Source organism: Coptis chinensis, chromosome 2, assembly GCF_015680905.1.
Source record: "Coptis chinensis isolate HL-2020 chromosome 2, ASM1568090v1, whole genome shotgun sequence".
Classification (NCBI taxonomy): Eukaryota; Viridiplantae; Streptophyta; class Magnoliopsida; order Ranunculales; family Ranunculaceae; genus Coptis; species Coptis chinensis.
The window spans coordinates 69,444,911-69,463,890 of record NC_141457.1 but is presented as its reverse complement, the minus strand read 5'-3'; the positions used below and the strand labels follow the sequence as shown (position 1 = coordinate 69,463,890).

The window sequence follows — 18,980 nt, the reverse complement described above, 5'->3', positions numbered from 1 at the left end:
AAACAATCCATCAATTTATTAATTGATTTCATTTCAAAACATATCAGGGTTTTATCCCTCATCTTTTTCTTGTACTGAATGTGCCCGATTTAGCTAATCAAATGGTCATAGTTGTGTAACCAATGTATTGATATCCAAAGAATAAAAAAAAAAAACACCCGTGGAAAAGTTATAAATAAGATACTCAGCAAGACAAAAAGATGAAGGACCTTTCATAATGACCATTGCATTGTACCTTCACAAAATGATACAACGCACTTCCATCTTTCCGCATTGTATCTCCACAAAATGATACAACACTCTTCCATCTTTCCTTTCCATTTTTCCTTTTTTACATGTGCACTAGTCATAGAAAAATCGGTGCAAGCATTTAGACAAAAACTGCTGCTTTCAGACCATCGGAAAATCTGAGTGGTTCCTTCATTCCTTCAAGCTCTTTTCTCTCCTTCACGATCAAATGCTTTGCATACGGAATGCTCTGCTTTGCATATATTTTTATATATAAATAAGACATGGTTCTCTAACGACTATGAAACCTGTCGAACATGGGATTTTCTACTAATTCTTTCGCTGAAGGTCGTCTGCTTGGGTCAGGGTTCACCATCACCTGACATCAAAAGAACCAGAAGTCCATCAAAAGACAGGTGGAGTTTAAGGACAGTACTATTTTTCTTTAATGCTGGATATTGATTAATCCTTTTAACAAGAGAAAGATTGAGCAATCGAAAAGTGGGCACCATACCTTCAGTAATTTCTGAAATTGCATAGAATGTCCAGGAAGGAGTGGGATCTTCCCCTCTCTAAGGTTCAAAAACTGAGGTCCAGACTCTGGTAAGGGTGACCTTTTAACTAGCTCATAAATGGCTGCACCCAAGGAGAAGATGTCAACCTTTTCAAGTTGCTCATACTTGTCATTCAAAATCTCCTGAGGCATGTAGCGTGCATCACCTTCTTCAATAGGTAAGCTTCCATCAATCCGCGTTGCACAACCAAAATCGCCAAGCTTGTAAACCCCATTCTTAATATAAATATTATCAGGCTTTACATCTAAATGAGCTACTCCCCGTTCATGTATGAACTGCAGTGCCTTAGCTATCTGGAGATATCTTGGTATGACGATATTCACAAGTTAGCCGGAGAATTTTAAAGTTCCGAAGTTTAAAACGATGTAAAACAAAACACCATAAAGGAGGAGGAAAATTAGATCAGCATTTAACCTTCTAAGTACTAATTTCTATAGCCCTATGAATTAGTGAATAGATTCTATAGATAAAACTGACTGAGGCCAGAAAGAACAATCATTTAGAACCTGATACAGAGCTTCCAGAATTTCTCCCTCTGATATAAATTGAGAAGATCTTCTGATAGATAGACTAGTATCACAAAGTTCCATCTGGATGTAGAGTTGCTCGTTTTCAAACCAAGAAGTGTGATACCCAACAACGTTTTCATGAGATCCTAAGGAAGATTATTTTTCAATGTCAAGAATATCTGAATATGTAATGAAAAAGAAAAGACAGGATTGAGTGGAGAATCTTTTATATACCTAAAGCTGCCAGAGCTTGAACTTCCATCAGTGCTCGTATCCTACGTACAAGCGTTATAAGAAACAAGCCCAAAATAATGTCATCCATCTAAAAGATATGAAAGGTACCTTTCAGTATCTTGACGAAGCTGCCTTATGCTATGTTTCACTGCATACATGCAACCATCAATCCTCTTCAAGACTTTAAAAACACGGCTGAAATACCCATAGCCGATTTGCTGGAACAGGATAAAACATAGATTCAAGCATCTTTCACAAAACTCTAAGAGATCATAAAGGAACATGAGTACTGGACCAGATATATATAAAGAAAATTGATGAGCTTAGACACACCTCAATCTCATGGAAATCTGTTCGGTAGCGCGAAAGACCATCTCCGTTAACAACTGCTGGGAAGAAACCTGCAGCCAAGATAACCAGAACCATGGAAACATAATGCTACAAAATATGTAGTGGCATATTGCGATAAAGCTTAATTTTCGGAGAAATGGCATGACATGTCAAAATGGCTAAGGATGTCACTTAACATCAAATTATCAGGATGTACCAACATACATCTTTAATTTCAAGAAATTCAGGGAAATTCAGCAATTTATTACAATACCATCACACAAGAAATTGGACTTTTGGCTAAAATACCAATAAAATCATAAAATGTCAAATAGTGAAGTACTATCTTGTCAAATGCTGAGACTGGGGGTTCTATATCAAGGATATATGCAGGGAATGAAATATTGTCAAAATGGTGTTCTGTTTTCTGACCAGCGAGCAGAACTAACGAATGGTTCTTGACTTCTTGATAACCAACAAAATCACCATAGTCAAGATTCAGCAGTCTAAGCATACAACTTCTTAAAGTTGGTAAACATGTGATTATACTTTTCTAAATTTGGAAATCCTGTCAAACTTAGCTAACAGCTACACAAGTAGAACTTTAGAAACCAAACACTCCAAATGTAAATTATACTTCATTTAAAGACAGTTCAATGCTATACGATGAGAGAAGGAAGTACACTGAATTATCCATACACCTGAAGGGGAATCACACGCTTCTAATTTTCAGGTCAATGTTCAATGCATCAGAATCTAACTTAATGGGCAGTTTTTGTTACATAAGTTTCTTGCACAGTTTTTAGGACCAATAAGCTGCCAACACTACTATGTCATATAGATCAGTTGTTGTATAGATCACTATACCAACTCTGCTACCAATTTCTATATATGTAATATGTGTGTGTGTGTGTGATTAGCACTACAAGCGCATATTAGTGTTAAGTAAGTTTCCACAGAAGAAAATCAATGCATTTGGCCACAGATTAATGGCTTACCAAAAAAATATAAAGTAAATTGCTACCAGTAATGGCTAAAGATAATCACAGAACTCTAATATTTTATATGATGAAATAAGCATTGTAGTCATATTGAAAGGGAAATATATTAAAGTTTTCCAATGGTGCATAAAGACAGCAGTGGCGTCTTCAGAATAGGGCAGGTTATGGTTTCTGTTTCTCTGAGATACAAGTTTAGGCTTTTGGTTAATCCACTACCCACTAGACACAACAACAACAAGCCCAAGCCCGACCCGACTCGGGAGCACGGGTGTGGCTTTGGGTGAGTCCTCCCTCCTAACACAAAAACATTTGTACCCTAAGGGCACACCCTTATGGTAGAGGAATGTCTCTTATACGTCACTTGCTAGTGGTGGATAACCAATGTGGGACTATCTACAATGCACTAAAGTGGAGAGAACACACTTTGTTCATCTCCTCCACTTTGCACACACACACTAGTATTTAGAAATACTCATAGAGATTCCAACATATACCAGGCTCATAACCTTATAAAAAAAAAAAAAAACAAAACAAACAATAATATTGGTAACTATACCTAGGAATTTTGATCGTTGGTTACGGAAGGGATCTGTTTCCCTTTCGGCAGAATCATCTATATATGGATTCCTGATGCAAGGGGGAGGCATAACTCGACAGCGTAAAGCCACTGCGGATTGTGAAATGTAATTCTTTTTCTTTTCTGAGCCAGCTACAGAAGGAGTTTCTGTCTTCAGTGCATCTGAGCCAAATGTATCTGATGCAATTTCCATTACTTGTTTGTGGTAGGGTGACTGGGGGGCAGCAAAATTGACCAAGAAACCCTCTGAGAAAGGCAACCATTTCAACATACGAGATCCGTCAGAACATCAAACAAATAGTATATAGTGGAGAAAAATGTCATGATGAAAAATGTCAATTCCAACATGTAACGAGATCCAAGGGATCGTTATAATGGCATAGTGACTAAAATCCTTGTGAGAAAATATAAATAACAAGAAACATGAATCATATTAGCAAACAAAAAATACCAATTCTCCCAGTTCCTTCAACACGTTTGGCCAAGTTATTGGACCAACATAATGCAAAAGAATCACTAAAGGACTCCAACTTAAATCCTTAGAGTTGAAAATGTAAAAGCCAACAACCAAACAAGGGTTTGCATGACTCTTTATCCATGGGCTCTGTCCCAACTTCCATAAATCTGAGGAAAGATATGGTTCCCTCCAATCTGCAGGTTATGTTAGTTCTCTTTCTCCCCATGGTATGAGTCAAACCCTCTTTACCTAGTGTTGAATGGCCTGTTTCTTCTGTGGTTGCCTGAATGTAGCACACCAGTAAAAAATACTTTGCAAAACCATTTGGCTCTGTACTTGACACTAGAGATTTTTTAACAGACACCCTGATGTCAACATGAATACATAACAACCCTTTTAAGATTGCCCCATTTCACACCACAAAGCTGAAACCCCAGAATGTTTTTTGTTAAAATGGTTGTTATAACAATCCCTTTCAAAATGCATTAAACTAGTGCCTAATATCCTTTTCTTTGCATTATCATTTAGAACTGAGAATAAAGCAAGTCTTATTGATCTCCATATAGTAAAAAGTGCTAGTCACATGGTAGGTTTATGAAATCAGAACTGGCCCCTAGCCTATTCCAAGCAAGCTTTTGTTTGTGACTCCTAAATATAACATAACCACAAGGTAACTTCTTTCTCTTTAGTGTCAAGATCGGTACAGGTCCATCCACTTCATATAATCAGAGCATACTATAGGGAAAACGGTACAAAACATAGACCCAGTTTGAAAATTTAGAGCTGTACCTTTTCTAAGCCTCTTGCTTCTAACAGTGGTCATCTTTTCTGGCGATTTTGGGCACTCAATGTTCTCCTACATCAATAACACAAGAAAAATCATACATCAAAATTACTTTGCGAATATGAGTATATGACACTATAATAATGTGAATAGGTTTTATTAAGCATTTCCACTCACAAATACCTTGTTGCAATCCAAAGAGTTTGGCATTTGCCCATCTGGTGTTATATAATCCGGAGTGCTTCACCAAATCAAGAGAAAAGTAAGTGATAACAAACGTAAAATAATTGAAACATAGGTACTTCACTATAATGATGCTGTACAGGAATGATGCAGTAGTTTCCGTAGTTTAGTTGCTTGCACTTGATGAGCGGGAGCCTATGGTTCCTTTACTAAGTATAGGCGCGTGCCTATAGGCTGTTTTTGATACGTGTTGTTTTCTTTCGGTAGTTTGTGGTCTTTGTGATCTACACAAAAGGCTAGTCTAGTCTTTATTCGAGTCGTGTTTAGGTCGCCTATAAAAGGCCGTTTTAGGGTTTGAGAAAGACAGCTTTTGGTTTATTAATATTATTCTAGTCAATTCTTGGTTAAAGATCGATCTTTTATTATCGTTTCTCGGTTACAGAACGATTCATTGGAGTGTTTGTGAGCTAACACCGTGCTATACTACATTATATAATCAGCTAAATGAGGATTCTTTAATTTATTTTCTTGGCCAGTATGGCACCAGTTCCAACGCTCTGATAGGCCATATTGGATCATCATAGAAGTAGATATAAAAATAAGACACAGGTTCTTACACAAAAAGGAAATGCAGGACTTCACCTTCATTGAATCGAAAACATATGTACTCATTGGACATCAGAATTAAAGATAAACAGAAAATATTTCAACCCAATTTGAAAGCAGGATTTATTGCATATCCACATTTGATAACCACAAGAACATAAACACTAAATTTTAATACCAAAACTGAACAGCTTCCCCTTAAGTCAACAAACTCCATAATATAAACCGAGCAATCATTCCAGTTTTTACCATAACCGATATGCAAAACCACTGCCTTGTCATAACTTTTTTCCTAGAACCAATTGAACAACTTCACCTCATAACGGACAACAAATGGGACATACAGGCTCAGGTCACATCAGTGCTTACTTCACTGGGTATAAACGTCACAGAACTTCAGCAACCTACTGGAGAACAAGACCAGAGAATATAGAAGCCTGATGATCATGGCAACTTCTCCGTGAAGTCCGCACATGAAACGATTCGGAAAAAACGTAACAAGGTGAGTTGGTGGAAATGGATCTGGGCAACACATATTCATCCAAGAGCAGCTAGCACTGCTTGGAAACTTATCCAGAAAGCAGATCCTACAGATGATAGAGTGAAGAGAGTTGGTATCAAGCTAGCATCCAGATGCCGACTATGTAGAAGCAATGAAGAAACAGTGGAACACATGTTATGGGATTGTCCTATTGTCAGGGAAATTTGGGATTGGTTTGCAGGAGTCTTTGAAGTTAGGCTCACCAGTTATAGCTTCCGAGAATTGATCAAAGCAATTAACAATAGAAGCCCGATTGTTAAAACACTATGGAATGCCGGTGTGGTGCATATCACGGTGCAGGTGTGGAAAACTAGAAACAAATTTTTTTTTGAAGAGAGATCTTTCAATAAAGATCGATTCAAAAGAGATATTATTAAGGAAGTGAAAATAGCATCGTGGCTGTCCAAAGCCACTATGCATAATACTGTGCATGAACTGGCATTCCTTCACAGATTGGGGGTCACTTGCAAGCTTGCAGTAGTTCCTATAATCAAAGAAGTCAAGTGGATCCTGCCAGAAGACGAGGAGATAAAAGCCAACACCGACGGCTCCTCTATTGGCAACCCAGGCAATGGAGGTGCGGGTGTTCTCTTTAGGGATAAAGAAAATCAGATACTAGGTGCTCTTGCACAAGGACTTTGAGTAGTAACAAACTTTGAAGCAGAATATTGGCCAATCATCTTGGCAGCAGAACATGCTGTGTGTAGAGGATGGCTCAAGTTATGGATAAAATGTGATTCATTGGCTGTGGCTCAAAGCCTTATGAGAGAGAACACGCCATGGAAGATCAGAGCAAGATGGAAAATAGCCACTTCGAAACTTAGCTCATGGCGAATAACCCATACCTTTCGCAAAGCTAACTTTGGAGCTGACTCTGCAGCAAGGCATGCCTCAACTCTTGATAATGGACAAGCTGTTTGGAGTGACATTCGACCAGGTTTTGTTCCGAGAGTGGAGTGCCCCTTTCGATACTATTTTAGATTATGTTAAGTCAGATGCAATGTAATCTTATTATCTCTCTGTAACACATTCTTTTATTCGTAATACTACTCCTTACTTGCGTGCAAAAAAAAAACTTCACCTCATTCCACAAAGGCACAAACTAAAGAATCTGCTGTCGTATGTGTGTGACCGGCAATCCCATTGTGGGAGTGCTAACATAGTCCACTCCATTGTTCGTTGTATAGCATGGGTAATGTGCCTACAATTTGTTGGACCCTATATGTACATTGTGAAAGTCTCCCTCTAGATATACATTACCTAAATACCATGAACTAAAAACCTAAATCCTTACTTGGGTCATCATCCAAACATAAACTTATCCAAAATTTGACCTAATGCAACTAATTAAATGAAACCAACCAATTGGGCCATCCACAAAATCTCAAAACCCTAACTGGGCCATCACCAAAACACAAAAAGATTCCATCTTTACATCATTTCCAATCTAATTCAACACACCAAGACTCATAACAGCTAAAAAAATTAAAAACAATAACAAAAGTAGGTAAATAAATATTATTACCAGAAAAAGTCCTGACTGAGAATGCAATCATTATCCTCCCCAGTATCTCCATCAAGTGACAACGAAGACATTCGATGAACATCTTGTTGGTCTTCTAGAATCTTCTGGAACCTAGATGGGTTTGAAGTAGATGACATAATGGAGTGAGATTGTTGGAGAGAGATTAATGAAACTTGATTAAGCTGATGAACTGACAAGTGTCTTGCTAATGTGTTCTTTTGCATTCTACTTGAAACTGCACTCTTCTTTCTTGTTGTTCTTTTCAAGCTTCTTCTCTTCATCTTTCTCCCTCTTCTCTCACTGTTGAGTTTCTCGAAATTTGGAAATGGGGTTTTTTTTTTGTTTGTTTTGGAGTTCAAAATTTTGGCGCCTTTTTGGAAATTTGGGCGGGCCTTAACCCGAGACCCGTAATAGGTTTTTTTTTTAAGTTTGTTTGTTACTAAATTATCCCTAAATTTTAAGTAAATAATGTTTGAAGCCATGGGTAGAATTGTCTTTGAATTGTTCCTGATGTAAAATAGAGTAATACTTGTGGTTATACGGATTCCACTTCATTGGGTATTGGGTATTGCTTATTATTTTTATTAGCAATGCTAGAGTACGCGGGATGTATGGGTGCGTAGTCATCTCGTAACTTGGTTATATAGACTTAATTTGTGGAGCAGTACACACGGACACCCCCTTCGTTATTAGAGGGCCCAGATGCTGGAGCACAAGTACAGCAGGCGCATGCTAGATTTTGCATATTTTTATTTAGGACTTTGGGATCGAGTTTGCATAGCACTATGAATGGTCTTTATAACTTGCTTAATCGACATGATTTAATAAAAAAAATTATAGGCGAGCGTACGAGGGAGAGTTGTTTTTGCAAGGTGGGTCGGATCACTCAAATGTGTTCCAGCAGAGCGCACATGTAATATTTTGCCCAAAAGGCAAAAAGTGAAGGTTAATAGAGTAATTAAGAGCCAAAATATTATATACATACCCGAATCTCTCGAGACAGGCTCCATTTTAAAAAATTAAAATACCGGACATGTCCCCAAATAATCTTTGAGGACAGACCCCACTTAAACGTGAAAACACTCAAATTTCAATTTTTGTATTTTTACTCTTAAGAAACCTTTATTAAACCCACACTTTTTTTTTCACCCCTCTCATTTTCCAATCCAAAAAAACTTAACCCGCACATCTCTTTTTTCTCTACACATATTCATCTTTTTTTTCAAATTTTTTTGTTATATTTCTATTTACAACCCTAAAACCTCTTTTTTTGTTTTTTCTCTTTTTTTTTATGACATTGAGTGAAATGGAATGGGCATATGATGATTTTAATGTGGAAAATGAACTATTTAATGAAGAGAAGTTTCAATCAAGTGACCAAGACGAGATAACTCCATACACAACTATTGTTCATAATGATTCCAATATCAATTATTATGAGATCATTATGAGGACGACTTGTACAAAATGTGATTACAAAATATTTATGCAAACTCAATCTATGAGGACAATCTCTTCCATTTATGGTTGATTTTAATAGCGAGTGTTGGGAAATGGGAATAGTCTTACGTTCGAGACGTCCCAGGCCAACTAACTTCCTAAGACTCTAGTGTCCTAACTGGAGCGACCTATGAAGCATTAGACGGTCTAATTTGGTCGTCGCTTAGTTACTTTGATAGACATTTTTCTTGTGACAAATTTTTAGCTAACATCATAATTCATTGTAAATGTTATAGGATTCTCTATACAGTCATGATGAGGTACTAATTGATTAACTTCGGACTTCACAAAACTCAAATGCATCTTTGGATGGGCACTACCAAACATTTTAACACCAACATGGTATGTAAATATGGACGAATATATGCTTTGAAACTTACTTCTTTGATTTAATATCTTCTTATCCATGAATTAATGAGTACTTAAATTTATTTATAGGTATTTGATAGTCGTCAAGATTTGATTGATTGGACACAACATAAAGAAAATGAAGTGGGAGCTATTACCGTTATTGAAAAATCTCAAAATGCAATTGGTGGGAAGGCTCCTAGATTTATTTTGATATGTGAGCGTGGTGGTGAATTTCGATCTCATAAAAAGGTAGAAGCAAATGAGAAGGCAACGAGAAAGACCGAAACAAAAAAGATGGATTGTCCTTTTAAATTAAAAGTGTGTTTTGAACGTGGTAGCTTGGATAGATGGGCACTAAGAGTTTATTGTGATCGTCATAATCATGGGTTGGCAGAAACTATGGAGGGTCACTCAGTATATGGGAAGGTTTAATAAGATGGAAATGATTCTTGTATCTGAGATGAGTAGAGTTTGAGTCAAGCCAAAAGAGGTCATGAACCTTGTTGTCAAAACAAGAGATCTGTTAAACTCGTCCTCCATGAGACAAATGTATAACACAAGACACAGAATTAGACTTGATGAAATGGAAAATAGAACGTAGTTGCAAGAGTTAGATAGATTGTTAAGGGAAAATGGATATGTGGAGCACAGTAAACGTCGGGAAGGTAGCAATGAGGTTATGTTAATAGTAACCATTACATTAAGCTAGATTTGGGAAATGGTTGCCCAATTCCAAAAATAGTGTTGTTTTGGAGTAGAAATAGTTTAGAAACTTCACCATGGCAGTGCTGGAATCTGGTGGCTACCATTAGAAGACTTATCCTTTCCTTAGTTGATGTCTTTTTTATCCATGTATTCCGAGAAGAAAATAGAGCTACAGATCACCTAGCAAAACTCTCGTTAGGCGAAAATATGGAACATGTTGTTTTTATTCCTCCTTTATGTATTAAGTTGAATTCTATAGTAGAGGATGATGTAATGTTAACATATGAAAGGTTATAATACAAATGGGGATCTGCAAAATCCCAGCATCTTTTCAAAAAAAAAAAAAGGCTAGGATATTTTAGTGAAAAACCGCGTGGAGGCATTCCAAGGGTTGAATGTCCAGGGGATTGCTCAAGCGAAAGCTTTTGAAGGAGATCCAATTTTTGTTGACTAGTGTAGTTGGGCAAATAGATGTTCGAAATACTTTGTACTTTTACAGAGGATACATGAAGAAACGTTTTTTGCAAGGAAGAATTTTTGTAAAGACTTTGATAGAATGGAATCAAATTTATTATATATTTTGGAACCAAACGTTTTACATGTTTAAATTGATGTTTCTACTTTCATTGTTTACATGTATTGGTTTGAAATATTTTGCCAAATTTTCAAATTAGTTAGAGTTTTAATTTCGATCAAAATATCAGCATTTGGTCATGCATTAATTAAGAATGGTTTAGAGGAACTAACTTAAAAAGAAAAGATGCTCAGATTAGACTAACCTTTTTGGCATTGGTTGGTTGGACTATACCATCTTAGAAAAAGATGAGATTGTGTTGGTCTTGCATTAAGAACGGTTTAGATAAACTAACCTAAAAAGCAAAGACGTTCATATTATACTAACCTTTTTGGCATTGGTTGGTTGGACTGGACCATCTGAATTAGAAAAAGATGAGATTGTGTTGGTCCTGCATTAAGAACGGTTCCGATGAACTAACTTAAAAGGCAAAGACGTTTAGATGAGACTAACCATTTTGACATTGGTTGGTTGGACTGGACCATCTTAGAAAAAGTTGAGATTAGACTAATGAACAATTTTGGCATTAGTTGGTTGGACCGGATTGTCTTAGAAAAAGATGAGATTGTGTTGGTCCTGCATTAAGAACGGTTCAGATGAACTAACCTAGAAAGAAAATATGTTAAGATTAGACTAACCTTCGTAGCATTGGTTGGTTGGACTGGACCGTCTTATAAAAATATGAGATTATGTTGGTCCTGCATTAATATGCAACATTAAAAACAATTTATTGGAACCGACTTTAAAAGAAAAGATGTTCAGATTAGGCTAACATATTCTACATTGGATGGGTGTATCAAAATTCATTTTCACCAACCATTTCAGATACAGACGGTTCGAGCATACTAACCTCTTTCGCTTTGGATAGCTGATATGAATCGTTTAGATTGTGTTAGTTTAATGTTTATTGATCAGCTCTCAAATGTGCATTTTATTACCCTTAGATTACTACATTAGAGCCCTTCTTACGTTTAATGAAAAGACAACTCATAGCTTTTATTGCCTTTTTCAGATTAAAGAGAAATTCAGACCACTTATCATAAAAGATGTGTCTTAGCACCAAAAGGAGCTTTAATTAATCACACTTAATATGAAGACCAGAAGTTGCTACGAAAAAGTGCTGAAAAATTCAAGGTCAAAGGTCAAAGTCAAAGGTCAAAGCCCTCAACTCAGAAGATCAAAGATGGAGGTCCTTATCTCAAAATATGGCACTCTCAAAAACCTAGCTTGATCAAGAAGAAATCAAAAAGCAAAAGCATAAAATGAAGTATGAGGTGTCTAAATTGTAATGGAAAAGGGCAAATCAGTAAAAAATATAAAGTAGGGGTATATAATCTAAAAGCTAGGGAGAGAGAATGCACCTAGACTTAATCTAGTGTCATGTAGGATTTAATTTCTAGTCATTTTACTTTATTGTTCTTCATGTTAATCTTGTTATTTTTTTTTTGTTATATAATCTATCAATCTTCTTTTTGTTGTTCTTATTCCAATCTTTAATTTCAATCATTCCTTTCAACATTTGTGTCTTTTTAATCTTCAAAACAACTTAAGTTTTCAATGTTCTTCATACACTAAAAACTAAAACAAGTTATAATTAAACTAAGAGTCTACATTCCTTTCTTCAACTCCCAACATTCAAACTCTAAACAATCTAGGATGAACCACATCAAAAACAAACTTTGAGATATTCCAAACTAGACTACTTCAAATGGCGCCGCCATCATGGATTAAAGGAGCAAGAGTGCTTGGTTGAGCATCTAAGGAGGAAGCACCATTCTCACATTTCCATTTCTTATTTTTTTAAGAAAAATTTGTTGTTTTTCATTACTGACTTACTTTTTTGCAAATCAGGGTTCGGGATTAACATACTGGAGAGGAGCTGAAGTTGTGGACGAAAACCTACGGAAGTTCACCAGAACCGGACGGGCGGACGCGAGGCCACCTCATCAGTCAGTATCCAGTTTTTTGCCAGTTCAGTTGTTTTGTGGTGTAGTTGAATTCCAGGCCCAGATTTTGTAATAAAGTAGGATAAATCAGTGGAACTTGTTTGTAATAGATAGAGATATAAAGAAAAACAAAAAAAAAATAGGAAAAATGGTTTTTGATTGATTTTTATGGATGAATATGAGTTTAAACATGGTTAAAGTTGTATACTTACCAAGAGATTAGAGTTTTCTTTGCCTTGGGAAGTTCAACTATGCGAGGCAAGTCATGAATCATCGCTCGCACATTTTGAATAAACTTGGCAATCAACACTCCAAGTCCCTTTAACTTTAGTTAATCTAGATAATCAATCCAAACTAGTTAATCTATTAGATTAGTATAGTAGTAGTTTAGTTTTAAGTTGTGGGCCCTTGAAGGCAAAATTGTTTAATTATCAAAAACCAAACTTGTAGGCTTTTTAAGTGGACCTTTATTGTAACTTAAAACAGGGTAAAGCTCGAAAGGTTGGGCCTTATTCTCAGATCACGCGTCAACCAACGTCGCCTTCTCCTCAAGCAGCATATGAGTATGGCTTGAGAGGTAAATTCTAAACTTCCTCGAAGCTCATTGATAAGCACCCAAAACTATAATACTAAACCCTGTAGAGACATAGCACTTTGGTTAATTATGCGTTTAATAATCAGGAAATAATTATATTTTCGTACTTTTGCAGGTTTTCGCAGTTAACGTGAATATGATGATAAAACCTGCATCAAAGTACGGGAATAATGTGCATACTTGAAGTTTTCCCACTCATCCCAGTGAAGCCCAACAAAGCCTGACTAGAGCTGAAGATTCCAAAGGGACAAAACCAGTGTAGAACGGGACCACGTGTAAAGAAGCAGCAAACTTCCGAAGCTCACATCTTTCAAACCTGGACTCCAATTTCGGCAAGTGAACTGCCAGAACGACCAGGGCAACGAGGTCTACGTAAAGATAGAAAGTTGTAAAAATGCCAAAATTCGGGCCACCACTGGACACAGCACGTGGACCCACTCTACGAGCCCATAAGAAATGATGAGTCATCACGCATAGACAAGTGGCATGTGATGGACACTTTTGTGTCACCTTGTAAGAAAATAAAAGACAAAACAATAAATGCATGACTAGATTGTTGATTAGAAAAAGGTGAAAAAAAGTTTGGATGTTTTGAAAAGAAAAAGGCAAACTTATGAAAAAAAAGTTTGGATGTTTTGAAAAAGAAAAAAACAAACTTATAATAAATGGGGGGAAGGCTTCACGTGAGAGAGGGGGGTATATATTTTGGATGTTGGAGAAAGGAGAGGGATCTCTTATTGCATTCCATTTTGTGTTTTACATTTCATGCATAGTATTTTCCTTTCTTTGAAGCTTTTGTATTAGGTTGGTACAGGAAGTCTTGAACTTCAAATAAAATCTATTTTCTTCAAGTTAAATTTCCAGTTCTTCCTTTACTTCTTTTCACCTTTTCATTTCATACATGCAAGACATAAAATCCATCCAAGGACCATGAGCTAAAACCCTCCCAAGGGGAGGGTTAATGATGCTCATGTGAGGATCAGGATGCATTTTAGTAGTACAAAATCACTACTTAGGAAAATAGGTTTTAATTATACATCCAGTCCCAAAATGGCTAAGTCTGACCAAGTTTGGAGTGTTGATACTCTAGACCAGTCTCGTGCGAGACCCGGTTAACACTAGGTCCAGTCTCGTGCGAGACCCTATGGTAACCGTTAGTCCTCTGGTTTGCCCAGTTGGTGTATAATTAAACCAGGAGTTGAACTAATATTCCAGAGATGAAATGTTAATTCAACTCCTCAGGCTAGTAAGATAAACTCAGAGATGAGTACATCTTACTAGGGATCAATACTCGACTCCGTTTCGGGTTTGTCTATGAACTCGAGATGGATTAGAGTTATAGTGATAAGGTACTCTAAAAATTTGTAGCTGACCTTGCATGATTATGATTAACCCTTTTCATGTATCTCTCTATCTAGTTTACCAAGAAATCAATCCTTGTAATGTTACGTTAACTTGCATTCCAAATTTTAATTGAGCAACCTAAGAAATAACCTAAAATCCTACTCACTAATTTCCTTGAAGCTATAATTCAGTTGTGAACCTTGCCTAGTCCTAAGGTTTGGACGATCCCTTACTCGATTTATGTTACCAACCCATGTGAGTAAGGTAACTTGACTAGTCGGACGTTTTACGGACTTTGGACTCAAAAAAATAAAACCCTAAAACCACTGACTATCAAATGGCGCTGCTACACGCCGAAGGACTTCTGACATTTAACATAACAACTGAAATACATCACTGAACAACCCCCCTTCTCCTCTTTTTGATTTTTTATTTATTTTGGGATTCTAACTTTTCTCTTAACTGCTCGTACCAACTTTTATTTTTTTGCTTACATGTACCTGTGAACCAGATCGGAATTATTATCCTTAGGACATTCTAAGAATGCTGTAAGAAGTTGAAGTACTGCACTTAGCTCATAGTCTCAGACGAGTTTTTCCAGGGTTGCGCACGAGACTGACCTGGAGTATCAGCACTCCAGTTTTTAGACCAAAGTCACTTCCCTTCTCAGTGCTGTTTTGGACTCTCTGGACCTGTTTAGCTAACTTCCATTACGTGCACGAGTTCAACCCATTTCACTAGTTAATTCGGTCGTTTAATTCTAAATAGGTGGAGTTGTGGGAAGCTCCAAGTTTCTCATTCTTCCACTCCTCAAACTTTGTAGAGGAAATTATTTGGTTGATTGCTATAACCTGTTTTACATCGCATATTTGTATGTTGGCATGAGAACTCTTTGCATACATAGAATTTTTTCTGAGTATGTGTGGTTCGTCATTGCATATTAACATTAATACGGTTAATATGATTCGAATATATTTAGATGTCTGTATATTTCAACCCGCTTGCTTATATTATTTTTGTATGTGTATGTTACATCCATTCACATACACGACATTACTTTGCATGAGTTTGTTCTCGATAGTCCTCTACCTCGCATCTAGTTGCACGTATAGGTTATATTTTATGTATGTGTAGCTATATATTATTGCATACGTAGGACGTATTTCTATTCACATATGAGTAATAAAGGGTTGCATGTGTAGCCTTCCTATGTATAACTAGCATGTGCTAATTGCCTGATTAGTCATCTATTTCGGCATTTCTCGTCTTTATTTGCATATTTCATAATCTAATAACATGTTTAGGCTACATATACGGTTGCGCGAATATATTACATGTGTTTTCCCCCTTCTCCATAATACATTAATTACGTAAACTTAAAAAAAAAAAAAAATCCTAATAATAAAATTTCATCATAATTATATAATAATCATAATATACCATCATCAATCATCATCCTATTCCATCAGCGTCTAGCAAACGTGAAAGATTGAGGTTATCTAATTAAGGAACGTGCTAGCACAGAAAACCTCTCTCAATTCTCTCATGCAACCTAGCTGCTAGAATATTAACACGTTATCCTAGCTTACCTGCTCACGTTAGCAACAGCTCAGGAGGACGTGGTTCACCTCCCTCCTTCCGTAATAACTAATCCTCATGTCATAATTCGTTCCTTATGAGCTTAGAATTAAAATTTATGTTTGCATGAGACAACGGTCTGATACTAATAAGGAATTAGAACATACATATTATCGTCGAAAATACAATAAACAACTACATAAGTTATCCCCTAGACATAGTTTTTCCTCTATAAACCAACCTCGTCAAGTATCTCAGTTACCATTACCTCCCATAGTTATGGCCCAGAAAAATCCCACAATAGAGAAACCTCTTTCGGACTTCTATACCGCCTTACAGGAAGGACCTGCTTCTTGCATTAAATTCAATGAGATTGTAGGTGATTTTCACATTTCGCCAAATATTTTCGGACTGTTACCTGTTTACCATGGTCTAGACCATGAAAAACCATACAATCACCTTCGTAGGATCCAACAAGTGGCCACCACTTTCCACCATTCGACTGTTACCAACGAACAAGTTTTGCTTAGGTTGTTTCCCTTCACCGTAGCTAATAAAGCTTCAGTTTGGCTCGCGGGTGAAGTGTCACAATCCCTTGACACATAGGCCAAGCTCATACAAGCATTCATGATAAAGTTCTATACTCAGTGATAAGCACCCAAAACTGTAATATTAAATCCCGAGAGACATAGCATTTTGATCAATTATGTATTTAATAATCATGTAATAATTATAATTTCGTACTTTTGCAGGTTTCCACAGTTAACATAAAGATAATGATAAAACATGCATCGAAGTACGGGAATACTGGAATATTTGAAGTTTCCCACTCAACCCCAATGAAGCCCAACAAAGCCTGACTAGAGCCGAAGTTTCCAAAAGAACAAAACCAATGCAGAACGGGTCCACATATAAAGAAGCAGCAAACTTCCGAAACTCACATCTGATAAATCTAGATGCCGACGTTGGCTAGTGAACTACCAGAGCGATGAACCCTACGCAAAGACAGAAAATTGTAAAAACGCCAAAATCAGTGCCGCCACTGGACACACTAAGTGGACCCACTCGGCGGGCCCAAAAGGCATGACGAGTTAGCATAGGCTAGTGGCAAGAGATGGTCACAAATTTGTGCCACCTTGTAATGTGAGAAGACATGTACCTGTTCAAAGATTGAAATGAAATTGAGCAAAGGGACAAAAGCAAAACACAAAAGGACAAAACATTAAATGAAGTTTTGTTTCCTAAACAAAACTTTGGTTAAAAGGAATTCACATGCAAACAAAACTTTGAATATCAAAGTTTTGAACGTCTCAAATTGAGAAACAGCCAAAACTCAATTAATCCTTCTCCAGCCATCCAGCCTATATATATGAGGGGTCTTCGATATTCTCCTTCAACAATTATGCTTTAGCTTATGCCTTAGTTAGTTTTCATTCCAGCACTTACATTCTGTCCTATTTATTTCAGCAGCTTAAATACTGTAAGTCATTTTCTTCTTAATGAAAGTCATTTCTTTTCAAGTTTAATTTCTGTCCTGCATTTATTTATTTAATGTATACAGCAAGTTTAATTATTCTTCCAATAACCATGAGCTAATTCCCCCCTCAGGGGGAGGGTTATGCTGCTCGTGTGAAAATCCGGATTGATTCTTTAATATTCTAGAATCACTACTTAGGAATTAGGTGTAGATTAGACATCCGGTCCCAAAATGACTGAGACTGTACAAAGTTGGAGTGCTGATGCTCCAGAACAGTCTCGCGAGAGACCCAAAATGTCTCGCGCGCAGCTCTCTGGTGTCAGACAGCTCTCTAATTGGTCCAGCTGATGTAGAATCGAGCCAGGAGCTGAAATGATATTCTAGAGATGAAATATTAGTCCAACTTCTTATGTTAGTGCGATGCGGCTCAGAGATGTGAGCATTTCGCTAAGGATCAATACTCGACGTCATCTCGGATTTGTTTATGAACTCTAGACGAATTAGAGCTGTAATGATGTGGTAATATAAACTGTTAAAAAATGATTCTTGCATGATCATGATTAACCCTCTCCCTATTTCTCTATCTTTGTTTATTTACATCGAAATCACCGTTAGTAATTTACATTATTTACATTTCTGTTAAATTAATTAAACCAACTAAAAAACCTAAAATCCTACTCACTAAAAGTTGTAATTCTAGTTGTGAACCTTGCCGTGCCCTAAGGTTTGGACGATCCCTTACTCGACCTATCCTACCAAACCCACGTGAGTAAGGTAACTTGACTAAATGAACGACTATACAGACATTGGACTTTGGACTTTGGTCTTCGGACTTCGGACTGTGGACTTCGGACTTAAGTAACTAAATCCCAATTACGTACAATTCAACATTTATCAAATGGTGCCGCTGCATGCCGAAGGACTCTAGACATTTAACGTAATAACTGGAATACATCAAACATAAACCCCTCCCCTGCTCCCTTATCTTTTTAATTTCCATTTCTTTTGTAATACTAACGTGTTACGTACCTTATTGCCCCAACTTTTTCTACTAACAGATATCTGTGAATCAAATCTTGTTTATTTTCATTAGCACAGTCTAAGTATTCTGTAGGAACTTGAAGCATTGAACTGATAAAAGAGTCTCGGACGAGACTATATTAGTAGCGCGCGAGACTAACCTAGAGTATCAACACTCCGGTTTTCAGGTACATGCCACTTTCCTTTTTAGTACTCTTTTGGACTCTCTTGTCCAGTTTATCCAGTAAGTTCACGAGCTTGGGAGTTAGTTCGATCGTTGTACTAGGAATCGCGGGACGCCAGGTTTCAAATTCTTAAATTCCTCAAACTTTGTCGAGGA

At 36.9% G+C, this 18,980-nt stretch overlaps 1 protein-coding gene across 1 annotated transcript; it reads right to left on the bottom strand.

The window, feature by feature from the left end:
* Positions 1-108: 108 nt before the first annotated feature.
* On the bottom strand, positions 109-7,856 carry WEE1 (WEE1-like kinase). The gene is made up of 10 exons (XM_086589635.1): positions 7,551-7,856; positions 4,879-4,936; positions 4,701-4,767; positions 3,434-3,700; positions 1,880-1,947; positions 1,655-1,764; positions 1,547-1,587; positions 1,310-1,458; positions 743-1,096; positions 109-607 (listed from the first exon to the last, which is right to left on the bottom strand). The coding sequence occupies exons 1-10, from the start codon at positions 7,829-7,831 to the stop codon at positions 521-523; spliced, it is 1,482 nt and encodes a 493-aa protein (XP_086445761.1). The 5' UTR covers positions 7,832-7,856; the 3' UTR covers positions 109-520.
* Positions 7,857-18,980: the final 11,124 nt, after the last annotated feature.

Bases quoted from the DNA above. Each gene is read 5' to 3' on its own strand.
- WEE1 (XM_086589635.1), bottom strand. From the start codon at position 7,831: ATGAAGAGAAGAAGCTTGAAAAGAACAACAAGAAAGAAGAGTGCAGTT. The intron at 4,768-4,878 runs GTATTTGTGAGT...TTATTGATGTAG, and splicing joins ACTCTTTGGATTGCAACAAG to GAGAACATTGAGTGCCCAAA. The intron at 3,701-4,700 runs GTACAGCTCTAA...TGCCTTTCTCAG, and splicing joins AAGCAAGAGGCTTAGAAAAG to AGGGTTTCTTGGTCAATTTT.